At 49.2% G+C, this 12,455-nt stretch overlaps 1 protein-coding gene across 5 annotated transcripts in view; it reads left to right on the top strand.

Moving 5' to 3' along the window:
- The window catches only part of LOC116946079 (caskin-1-like), a 153,461-nt gene extending 141,257 nt beyond the window's left edge, over positions 1 to 12,204 (top strand). For all 5 annotated transcript variants that reach the window (XM_076069829.1, XM_076069828.1, XM_076069827.1 and 2 more), the window contains 3 exons: positions 624 to 1,283; positions 1,818 to 1,914; positions 4,241 to 12,204. In XM_076069829.1, coding sequence (XP_075925944.1) covers positions 624 to 1,283; positions 1,818 to 1,914; positions 4,241 to 4,340 — 857 coding nt within the window. In that variant the 3' untranslated portion in view covers positions 4,341 to 12,204. The remainder of the gene's footprint in view (positions 1 to 623; positions 1,284 to 1,817; positions 1,915 to 4,240) is intronic.
- Positions 12,205 to 12,455: the final 251 nt, after the last annotated feature.

Raw genomic sequence — 12,455 nt, 5'->3', positions numbered from 1 at the left:
GTAAAGGTCTTTTTTCAACAGGATTCTGCCGGGAAATGTGATTTCCTTTCTCGAACAAAATTCTTAATTACATTACAATGGCGTTAAAATATTAACTCCATAAAAAAAGTCATTCACGCCTATTTTTGCATGATTTATATTCGTATTAGTTGGGGGACAATTCAGATGCGATCTTTTGTAAGACTGTGGTTTAATTACATAAGCCCTGCTACTGACGCACACGGTCTGTGAATGGTATTGGTTCGCTAGACATGCCCTACTCATAGGGCAAGGTCAGACTAAAATTCTACATTGCCTTCAGTGTTGTGTACTAAACGCAGAAAATGCATTAGCATGTGGAGTGTAATGCTAAAATAAAAAAGGGGGCAAAGGCACGCAAGTTTTGAGCATTTAATAATCTGCAGGGCAGCGAGCTAATTACACCATTGCCTAATTCAAACACACCCACACACACACGTAATTGTAATCAAGTAATTCCTAACGACAACACAATAATTGTTATTTTAATTAACAACTCGTCGTACAACTCAAACACACAGCAGAGAGCTGCAGAGCACAAATGCAATTAACATCCGTAGCAAAAAATCATGATGACCTTACCGTTGCTGTTATCTTCATTGTAGAGTTTCGGAGAAAAGGTGTACCACCTCCAGTGGCCCCCAAACCTCCGCTAGCCTTGAGAGCGGGAGTGACTGGCTGGTCTGCTGGCACCCACCAATCAGTACCAGCGGGACAGCAGCAGCAACCACAGCAACAACAACAGCAGCAGCAGCAACCACAGCAGCAGCAGAAACAACAACAACAACAACAACAGCAGGAGCAGCAACAGCCGTCATCCGCGAGTGGTGGCACCGGCGCCTCTCCGTCGCCCAACAAACCCCCGCTGAGCTCGTCCAGCAGCCCCCCGTCGGCGGCGTCCAGCCCGGCTCGAGCGGGACAGGCGGTCCCGTCCGCGGCGGCTCCGCGCAGCCCGCCCGCCGCCGCCGAGACGCCGCCGCCGCGGGCGCCGGCAAAACCGGCGAGGGAAGGGGAAGCGGCGGCGGCCGACGCCGAGGCCGGGAGAGCCGCGGAGGTCGGCGCCGAGCCGGGGAAGAGCGGCGCGCGGGCGACCGCCGATGACGGGGCGAGGGCGAGGATGGGGAGCGGTGGCGATGGAGCCGCCGCCGCCACCGCCGCCGTCACTGCCACCGCACCGTCGGAAAACCCACGGGACGCCGCCGCCGTCGCCACCAAGTTGGCCCCCGGGGACTTGGCGCAGCAGCCATCGGCCAGGGAAGGCACAGGTACGCGTGCGTTCCTGTGATAGAGGCGGAGCGATTCATCGGCTGATGTAGAACAGGCGTGGTCGAGCGACAGCGCGGTTGACGCCTGTTGCAGAGGTTTGTGGTTCAAGCACAGCGGCCGCCATGGTGGCGAGCGGTGGTGGAGACACAGTGCCCTCGCCTTCGTTCAGAGGCCACGAAACCTGCAACGTTCTAACTGCCGTCCACTTTCACAGAGGTCTCTTCGACAACAAACTAGGTGAACAATCTCATGGAATAATCTTACTGCGGTCATTGGTAACCAACTCGCTACACTTGGGAACACTGTTTCATCACGGGCAGATGAAGCCCAGATTCGAACTAAGAACCTCAGCAGAGACCCTTGAGCTACCCGGCCACCTAACTAACCCGAATGATAACGGTCATGTTAGTTTAGGGGAACACTGCAGGGCACAAATGCAACACGAGGGCTTATGATTGAAGCTATTAATTTGCTGGGTGTCACTTACACTGATGGATGGATGGTGGTGGTGGTGGTGTCTCCTTGCGCCCCAGGTGAAGCCAACCATTCCGGCAAGACTCCAAGCAGACCCGAGCTGTCTCGGGACGCCCCTTCCCTAGAGGAGCGCATTGAACAGCTGCAGAGACCAGAGTGAGCCCAACGCTTGCACACACATACACACAACAGCCAGACAAAGATCCACAGTGCAGCCTTTCAGTAGGCTGTTGGGGCAGTGCTGCTAGCAAGCCGGTATTGTCGTGGGTTGCCAGCACTGTCCTCTGCCACGTTGGTCTCCCCAAACACTGCACCAGGTACTTAGGGCTCATTTGACCTCGGGAAAGGCGCAGGACCCGTTTGTCACCGATGTTGGCTGCGTGCAAGTGTACACACACACGTGAACGCGTGGTGGTGTGGTTGACGTCATGCCCTTGGATCTCTGGTGCTGATGTTCACACACTACACCATGCACAACAACTCAGATGTACGGCCACTGCCTGTCACCGGGACACTTGCCTTTGCCTCCCTAGTTTTGCAACTAGGGAGGCAAAGGTGGCTGCACCAGGTACTCATTTGAGCCTGAGTCCACCTAGGGGAGGCCCAAGACCGATTCAAATAATTGTCATTGGTCTTGGCCGTGAGCAGGAATCGAACTTGTGTAGCCAGGTTCATGGGACAGCGCACTCCGTGATCACGCTCACACATAAAGTGAGGGAAAAAAGTATTTGATCCCCTGCTGATTTTGTACGTTTGCCCACTGACAAAGAAATGATCAGTCTATAATTTTAATGGTAGGTTTATTTGAACAGTGAGAGAGAATAACAACAACAAAATCCAGAAAAACGCATGTCAAAAATGTTATAAATTGATTTGCATTTTAATGAGGGAAATAAGTATTTGACCCCCTCTCAATCAGAAAGATTTATGACTCCCAGGTGTCTTTTATACAGGTAATGAGCTGAGATTAGGAGCACATTTTTAAAGGGAGTGCTCCTAATCTCAGCTTGTTACCTGTATAAAAGACACCTGTCCACAGAAGTAATCAATCAGATTCCAAACTCTCCACCATGGCCAAGACCAAAGAGTTATCCAAGGATGTCAGGGACAAGATTGTAGACCTACACAAGGCTGGAATGGGCTACAAGATCATTGCCAAGCAGCTTGGTGAGAAGGTGACAACAGTTGGTGCGATTATTCACGAATGGAAGAAACACAAAATAACTGTCAATCTCCCTCGGCCTGGGGCTCCATGCAAGATCTCACTTCGTGGAGTTGCAATGATCATGAGAACGGTGAGGAATCAGCCCAGAACTACACGGGAGGATCTTGTCAATGATCTCAAGGCAGCTGGGACCATAGTCACCAAGAAAACAATTGGTAACACACTATGCCGTGAAGGACTGAAATCCTGCAGCGCCCGCAAGGTCCCCCTGCTCAAGAATGCACATATACATGCCCGTCTGAAGTTTGCCAAGGAACATCTGAATGATTCAGAGGACAACTGGGTGAAAGTGTTGTGGTCAGATGAGACCAAAATGGAGCTCTTTGGCATCAACTCAACTTGCCGTGTTTGGAGGAGGAGGAATGCTGCCTATGACCCCAAGAACACCATCCCCACCGTCAAACATGGAGGTGGAAACATTATGCTTTGGGGGTGTTTTTTCTGCTAAGGGGACAGGACAACTTCACCGCATCAAAGGGACGATGGACGGGGCCATATACCGTCAAATCTTGGGTGAGAACCTCCTTCCCTCAGCCAGGGCATTGAAAATGGGTCGTGGATGGATATTCCAGCATGACAATGACCCAAAACACACGGCCAAGGCAACAAAGGAGTGGCTCAAGAAGAAGCACATTAAGGTCCTGGTGGCCTAGCCAGTCTCCAGACCTTAATCCCATAGAAAATCTGTGGGGGGAGCTGAAGGTTCGAGTTGCCAAACGTCAGCCTCGAAACCTTAATGACTTGGAGAAGGTCTGCAAAGAGGAGTGGGACAAAATCCCTCCTGAGATGTGTGCAAACCTGGTGGCCAACTACAAGAAACGTCTGACCTCTGTGATTGCCAGCAAGGGTTTTGCCACCAAGTACTAAGTCTGTTTTGCAGAGGGGTCAAATACTTATTTCCCTCATTAAAATGCAAATCAATTATAACATTTTTGACGTGTGTTTTTCTGGATTTTTTTGTTGTTATTCTGTCTCTCACTGTTCAAATAAACCTACCATTAAAATTATAGACTGATATATTTCTTTGTCAGTGGGCAAACGTACAAAATCAGCAGGGGATCAAATACTTTTTTCCCTCACTGTACACATACAAGCAGGCACACACACAATCACAATTTTATCGGTCAACAATAATTTTAAAGATTTCTTTAAAGAGACCGCATTGTAAAAGACGTGACGACTTGTCTAAACCCACAGCAAAACGTTGAAACTCACGCCGATGTGTTTGTCTGTGTGCGCGCATGCACCCGTGCACAGTGTCGCCTCGGGAGAGCACAAATCTACGGGCAGCATTCTGGACGACATCGGGACCATGTTTGACGATCTTGCCGACGAGCTGGACGCCATGCTGGAGTAACGGAGCCGGTTGGGTGCCTCCCTGTGCCACGCAGCAAATGGCCCCGCGAAGGAAGTTCCACCACCACCACATTCCACCTGCCCCTCACCACCGCCACACCCCACCGCACCCCGTCCGGCCCCACCTCCCCTTCCCTCCAACCCTGACCTCACCCCTAACCTCACCACTGACCTGATCCCTGACCTCACCCAAGACCTCACCCCTGACCTCACTCCCGCACCACAGTTGCCCCCAAATCTTGCCCCTGGAGCTTTCGCTGTGAGCGTGAATGAATTTGCTCCTCTCGCCCCCTATCATTTTATCCAGTTCTTCCTTTCGGACTCGCTGCGTCGTTTTGCTGGACGTTCTCTCTGAAGCCCCTTGTCTCCGCTCGCTCTCCGGTCGACTCTCACCGTTCACGTCCCGTCACCGTGAAGCCCATAGAGGCAGAGGGCCGCTCGTGAAACGAGGTGCAACGAAAGAGGGAAGAGACACGGACGGGCCTGAAGTTTGATGGGGGGGGAGCGGGCGGGGGGGGGGGGGGCTTCTTGTGCGCCCTCACGAAGCGAACGAGCGCCGTCAAAATTCGGGCCTTGTATTGCCGCTTGCGCCTCGTTCCTGCTGGCACCAAACCTCTCCCACGACCCCTGGCGAGGCCTCCCGAGGAGCAGCGTCATGGAGGAATTTACCAGAACAGTCTTTTTCACTGGCACGTCACTTCATTGTCTCACTCCTAACGCCACTGTCAAGGTCATCATCGCTCTTAGGAGCTGCATGCCGTGATGCCACCTCAGAGTTGAGGACGAGGTCTTCCACGCCTGGCCTTGCTCTTCTCAACCGCGCTGCTTCCTACTGCCTCGCTGCAGAACAGAATCTTTCCTCATTCTCCTCCTCATCTCCCCGCACGGCTTTACTTTGGAACTGCCGTCCTTCTGCCTTTCCGACCCCAATTAAGGCCATCAGCCCTCGGCCCAGCAGTCTCGCTCGAGTTCTCACCGTTGCTAGCCACATCGCATTGAAAGCTTCAGGGACTCTACTTATCAACTGCATTTTGGAAGCACAGGAGAACTTCACTGGGGACGATGGCTCAACGGTTGCCGGTCGGTGAAGATGGGAGGGCTCCACAGAGTTACGTTCACGAGCTTCGGACCTTCTTAAATGGCACGTGGGAGTTGCGCCTGGGGAAGGAACAAGCGTGGGGCAGTGCGGGGAGTTTGTGTGTGTGACACCGGGTGGCACCGGGGAGTGGGGGCGAGAGAAGAAAGCAAGTGGAGGGGCCTTGGAGGGGGAAGTATTTTGCGTGCTGGAAGTCTTCGGTTAGTGCAGCGCAAGGGAAAGAAAAAACACAAACGCAAACCCAGCGAAGGCGATGACCATTATTGGGTTCTTCACGCCAAGTCTTCAAAAGCATTCGCACGTGACTATGAACGACCACCCCCCCCAAGCTTCAGCTATGATGTGCCCCAAACTAAACCGCCACAGGCTTTGCATTGGGAACTTTCCATGGGTGGTGGGTGGTGGTGAGAGGTTTCAAGCTGCGGCATCAGAAAACTCACCTCGTTTGACGCTGCAGCAACAACATCATCGTCAACGAATCACGGGGGGCGGGGGGTTGACATTAAGAGAACCATGGAGCAGATGCTGAAGATTCAAACTGACTTGTAAATGAAAATATCCTAGCAGCGACAGCAGAAAATTAAAGAAATAGAAGGTGGGAAGACAAATTGAATAATTCCCAGGCACCGGCCCTGTGTTGTATCTTTTGCTCTGCCGTGTGGAGGTGATGTCTGTGTTGTTTCTCGACGGGGTTTTCCGCTTTAGTCCGAGTGCCACCGTGCGAGGCTGCTGCTGCTGCTGCCGCGTGTTTAGGGTTTAGCGTTCGTGTCGCCTGTTTGAGCGCAGAGCTCCACGGACAATCAGCCAATCAACGTTTGCACTTACGTGGCTTCTTTCGTTTTTATATTGTGTTTGCCATCATTTGCGATTTGATATTCGGTGTTGCATTCTATTATTATTATTTGTTGATATTTTATGAGCAGACGACTGTAAGACAGAATGAAATACAGTCTTTAACTTTTTTTGTTTCGGATGTAAATTGTGCCTTTATTTTCCATCATTTTCATTTGTATAATATGACTTTAATGGTTTTTTTTTTCTCCAGCCGTACAATGACTGAAGTGGTTTTCCTGTCAAGTGTTCATAAAAGCTGTCAGTAATGCCCCACCTTTTTTTTTGGGGGGGGAGGGGGGGATCATCTTGTGAAAGCAGCACGACCTAATGAAGTCACTGTTTTTACTGAAGCACACATTGCACACACTCGGGTTGATGGACCACAACTGCAAGCCGCAAATGCTTACACATCTGGTGAGCAAATAACTGAGACAGCAGCACAAGTGACAGATGGACCCAACGCATTTGAGGCGTCGGTGGCAACTTGGCTGCCGTTACGCAGTGGCATTAATCCCGGGTGGATCCGGTGGGAGAGGATCAGGTGGGAGAGTGACGGCTTTAATCCAGATGTTTGGACACTCACAGACCACAACCGCTTGAGGTTGTCTGCTGACTGTGCATCCTCTGGGGGGGGGGGGGGGGGGGGGCTGGCAGGAGGCAGGAAGCAAGCCCGAGGCACAACATTGGTCACGATGATTCCGACTTTGAATTCAACTTGTTCTGCCGTGAAGTGACCGGATCAGAGCGATACCTTTGTTAGTGGCAACTGACAAAAGGGCCTGTCCATTTCTTGTAGGCATGTTACAAGTAATCGCTTCACGCTCGGATGAATTATCAAACGCAAAAACCCCCCTTAAGAAAAATTAATTTTGGTTTATTGTGAGTCTGTGAGTAAAATAAAAGCCCCCGAATGTGTTGAAGAAATGTCATTATACTTTCATAGCATTCGTATTAAAGCATAGCAGTCCACTAGAGTGGACATTAAGCATCAGAGGGTTAATATGAGTTATTACAATCACAATACATGCTTGTAAGAAACAATAATTATACAGCCCTTGGTCTATCCACTGCTGGACGAAGGCATCTCCACACCGCCGCATCGCCCACGGGAGTTGTTGGACCATACTTCACCACGCTGGTCAGTGCAGGTTGGTGAAGTGGGTGGGGCCCAGGACCGGTGCAGATATCATTCGTCACTGACGTTAGCCATTGACAGGAATCAAACTCAGAACGCCAGATTCATAGCCCAGTGAGCTAACAACTGCACCACCACTCCACGCCCAATTTTTTTTATCCAATCACATGGAAATTCAATTCAAGTGATACATTTAGGCTGATGGAACACCTTGACACAGTGCAAAAAGAATGTACAAGAAAAGTGATGCTGATGATTTATCTAAATGAGGGATAAATTAATCTGGAATCAAATCCTGACATTGCATAAAATGGTGAGGTTAGGAAAATTGTTCCATACATATTGTAACCTCGGAAATAACCCTCTGATAACATTTGATACCGTGCAAACTTCCTGAAGGGGTGAAGGCACGTCACTGTTTTGTTTTGATCCACCCAGCGTTGAGGTGAGAAGCCTGGCCGATGAGCCGACGCGAGAGAGGAACGAGGATCTGGCACTGGCCTCGTCCAAATGCCTTCGACTGAAAGACGTCGACCTGTCACGAACCCATTCGCCAATCGCCACCGCAGGTCCAAGACTAGCGAGGAGTTGACGTTGGGACTGAACGTTAACAATCGTAGTTGCGCAGAGAAGGCGACGGTTGTGGGTGATGAGTTCGACAGTTTATCAGCAATGGCTGTGAATAACGAGCCATGGTTGTTTGTGTAGCAGAACATGATTTTGGTTCTGTATATACTGTACGTTGAACTTCTTTCGTACCGCACGTAGCCAACCGTGCTAATAGGAGGTGCTGGGGAAGGACAACGAACTAAACACAACAAAAAAACAATTCTGTTAGCAACACGTGCTTAATGACTGCATTCGTGTTAGTTTAAATTACCCTCGTTCCGTACTACTAGTCTTCTGATTAATTGGGCATTTGTTCACAATGCAATCTCTATTGTAATTACAGCCTCGTTCTGGTTTACATCCATTAAAGCCATTGGCAGTTGTATTGTGAATTTGCCGTTGTGGGGTGTAGGTGTACGTGATCAAGTTACATTCGATATGCTCGAGTTTGTGTAAGATGCAACCGTGCTCTGACATTTGGTGTTAAATGTTTGATACCCAATCAATGACTCGAGCCTTTTTGATTTCGAAACGCTCCATAGCTTACCGCGAATAGGGCTGCCAAGCATTCCAAGCTGAAACACGACGTGAGAAATACCCCTGGCTAAACATTGAACTCCGTTTGCGCGGTAAGCCGATACTTAATATTATTGAGCACAAATCTTCACGCAGTTGGTGGCCTAGCTGCATAAATAACCCACCTTATATTTTAATGAGAAATTAAAGAATCCATTCCAGTGAAGGCGTCTTCTTCAAGCAGCCACAGAGTCACACGGGGACATTAAAACGCTTGTTTTTGTGAAAAGTCGGGTGAGATGGTTTTGTGTAATTTACAGGCAAATAGTGGCCGATGCATTATTTTGTTCAATAACAATGTGTTGATTCATTACGTAAAATCGATTTAACTATCAATGCATGCATAAAATTGAGCACGAATTTATGATTTCCCATTTATGCCAATTGTTTTACAAATAATCAACAACACTGCTGTAATGGTGCAATTTAGGATAACAGTAGAAACGAAACTATTACACACAAGATGTAATTAATTTGGGAAAATAAAAAAGAGAAGGTAACATTTTTACACATTTTATTCTTAAATATCACCACGACACGACAGTTAATGGCATCGCTCGTGGGAGCTGAAGCTGAACTTAGAAAGTCGTTGAGGGCCAAACGATCCGGACAATTATCAAGATTCATATCCATTCAATAGAGCGACCTCTGGTGGCTGTGGAAATCACATGGACCCATTACATACAACGTGATTGGATGCACGGTTGGAAAAACTGATTTGAGTATGAATCGATACATTGTTGCAGCTCCACTCGTGATCAGCTCATCGCCAAACTCGACTTCAATGCACAGTGTGTTCCTGCAAACGCAGCTTATGACTAAATTTAGGGCAAAAAACTGTTGTGACTGTTACCATTTTTTTTTAATCTCTGAAAGGTATTGTGTGATTTTTATTTGAGCAAGGGCCGCTGAGAACTATGCGAGTTAATTTGAAAGTGTCACCTGCGATAAGAAAAGAAACCCCGTGTTTGTTTACTCCCTCTCTCTTTCCCTCTACTCCCTATTTTTTTTATTTATTTCATGCGTAATGTTATCGACCATTCAAAAGGAAACGACAATCTGAATCTGCTGATGTAGCGTGGCACCTAGCGGACGGGTGTGTCCACGACTCGCGCGGCGAGTAAGCTGTGATCACAGCAAGCGGCGCGACTCTCTCCGCCTGAGTGAAACCTCACCGATGGCACGAACCGATTTTCCTCGTTCATATTGGGGCTCGTTTTAATTATTTAACGAGGACAAAAAGTACCGCTTCTTTTGAGAAGTCCATCGGGTCATTTGGACAATCCGCCTCCTACCATGGGAATGTGGAATTTCGACCACCGACCGGCTCAGGGCCCCCAACAAAGATGAGTGCCACCAACGCAGCTTCAGCGGGTCACAGGACTCGCGTTCAGTTGGCTCCGACCTTCGCTTATTTTGACCAATAAAATTGCATTCTCATGTAATTGTGCACGTGGGAGGACAACCCAGAGTGCCCGGAGAAACTCCACGCATACGAGGAGCGAGACGGATAGCTAGACACCCCTCTCTCCCCCCAATAGAAAATGCATATCTCAAACTCACATGCTCTCTGAATAGAGCTACGGGCAATGCTTGCGGCAAACGACAGGATGAGGCTTGTAGTAGTGTGGGCCTTTGTCGATTAACTGCGATCACCCTTTCGTGTACAAAGCACAAGGCATATGAACGTATGGACTCGAGCCCACTTAAAGGGCCTTAGGAGCAAACACCACACTCTTTAACTGCCTTTCTGGGTCTTTGCTTAAAAATAATACCTTGCACAATTTCTGCTGGTCAAAACTCGGCCAGCGGGGTAAGATACAATTAGATTATATATTAAATATGATAATAATAATGAAAAGTATACGTATATTAAAAAAAATAATTATATATTATACACACACCGAGAGGTTGTGGACAAATGGCCGGGAGAAAATATTTACAAGTTAGACGTATTAACTGTACAGATACAAAAAAAATGAAGCACAGATGAGTAGTTGAGCGTAGCGCGGGTTCAGCTTTGTGTGTGTGTTGCGGTGTCTCGCGTGCACGCGTGCGCGTGCATCAGCGCGCGTGCCCGTGTGTGCGTGTGCAGCATGTCAACGAACACAGCCAACGGCTGGTCGTGTTGCGGGCTGCTGCGTCTATGTTGTGTTGTTTTGTTTTTCTCTATGGGAATGTGGACGCTGGGCGAATGGGGATGATGTCCGGGCAGTTCTGTAATATCGTTGTGAGATGGTAAAAAGGCGACGTTGTGTTACTTTTGTCTTTTCGATGTCGCTAGCCCTCCGAACGTGGGATTCTTTACTGAGGTGGTGTCAAAACTATGTTCTGTGTTGCAAAAGAAAATCACGCAGGTGACCCATCCGTTCATTCACCTGTTTGGTTTCATAGGGCTGTAGGGACGAGCGCTCTGTGAACGAGCGCCTATTTAGGCTAGCACGGCACAAGTGATGGGGTTTGTTTGGGCATTCGGTGTGAATAACTTTACATCGATTGATGTATGTCGATGTTTATGCTTGCGATAGATACCTACATCGAATCGCGTATTACGTTTTTTCTTCTTCTTCCTCTTCTTCTTCTTCTTCTTCTTCCTCTTCTTATTCTTCCTCTTCCTCTTCTTCTTCCTCTTCTTCTTCTTCTTGTAGTTACTAAATTCGCGTAAGCCCTGCAGCCCCAAGAGGTGCTAACCATTCGAAGATAATATAATGGTATCGCTACCCTGAGACGAGTAACCCACTGAATCGTGCGGGAAGAAATTGGTTAGAGCCCTAATGGCCAACAGAATAGCTTGATTGACAGTGGGATCCAATAAATATTCGGATGGCGAATGATAATTGCCACCGGGCACGGTGGCCATTCGGACGCAGGTCGCCATACGCGCAGCGCAATGCGCTCAAGCACTGCAAAGCACCCCCGCTTCACGCAACCACGAGCGCGCGCACAAGAACGCCGGCACGCGGACGCTTGCTGACCTCAACCTGGCACACCACATTGCCTCGTTGTCAGCATCCGCGATGAGGGACATGGCTCCAGGGTTCGAGCTGACCCGCCACTGAGCGTGGTGTGCTCATCGTTGGCCCGGTCGTGTTGCAAGCACGGTGGTCCGCTCGTGCTGAGCGGACCACCGTGCATCTCTGTCGGCCTCAATGCTGTCAGACGTGCAAAAAAAAAAAAACAACCACGCAATACACACAAAGGAAATGTCACGTAAATGCTAGGTATGACAAAAAGATAAAAAAGTGTGAAAAGGTGTTCAAAACGAGACACGCAAAAAAAAAACAGAGAAACCGAATTCCAATTGTTATCGTGAGGTGCGCTGTGTATTATGTGGTCTGTACATTTCAATGTTTGCTAGGACATTCGCTTTGTGCAGAATTCGCACGCAGTCTGAGCTGACAGTCGATGGCTACCCTAGGTTGTTTTATATATATAAGATGTGCGGCGATCGATCATCCCTTGCAAGACTCCCCCCTCCCCATGTATGGAGTTCAAGCAGGGTGGGAGTAGGGGCCTTGTGAGCAAACATGCACCCCCAATGAAATCTCCGGAACTCCCACTCAACCCCGAACACAATACAAATAAATGTAAGCTAAGGATAACGATGCTCGTGAAGGTGTGTGTCGCTCCCTTCTTTGTGTGCATCGCTCTGCTTTCGTCGATTCGTGCTCGCGTCTAAGGGGGGGTGCGTGGGGAGCGGTGGGACAGCGGTGAGCGCCGCCGCGCTACGAACCCGGCAGACCGAGTTCGATTTGCCGCTCAGGGCCAACACCGGCGACGATTATATTGAAATCGGTGCCTGGGCCTCACGTAGGTCGACTCAGCCTCAATTGACTACCTGGCGCGGTGTGTAAACGTCGCCACTG

The sequence above is a fragment of the Petromyzon marinus genome, chromosome 26 (assembly GCF_048934315.1).
Source record: "Petromyzon marinus isolate PM22_M1 ecotype Great Lakes invasive population chromosome 26, UKy_Petmar_22M1.pri1.0, whole genome shotgun sequence".
NCBI lineage: Eukaryota > Metazoa > Chordata > Hyperoartia > Petromyzontiformes > Petromyzontidae > Petromyzon > Petromyzon marinus.
Note: the sequence above shows the minus strand (reverse complement) of the source record. Positions and strands in the feature narration are given on the sequence as shown.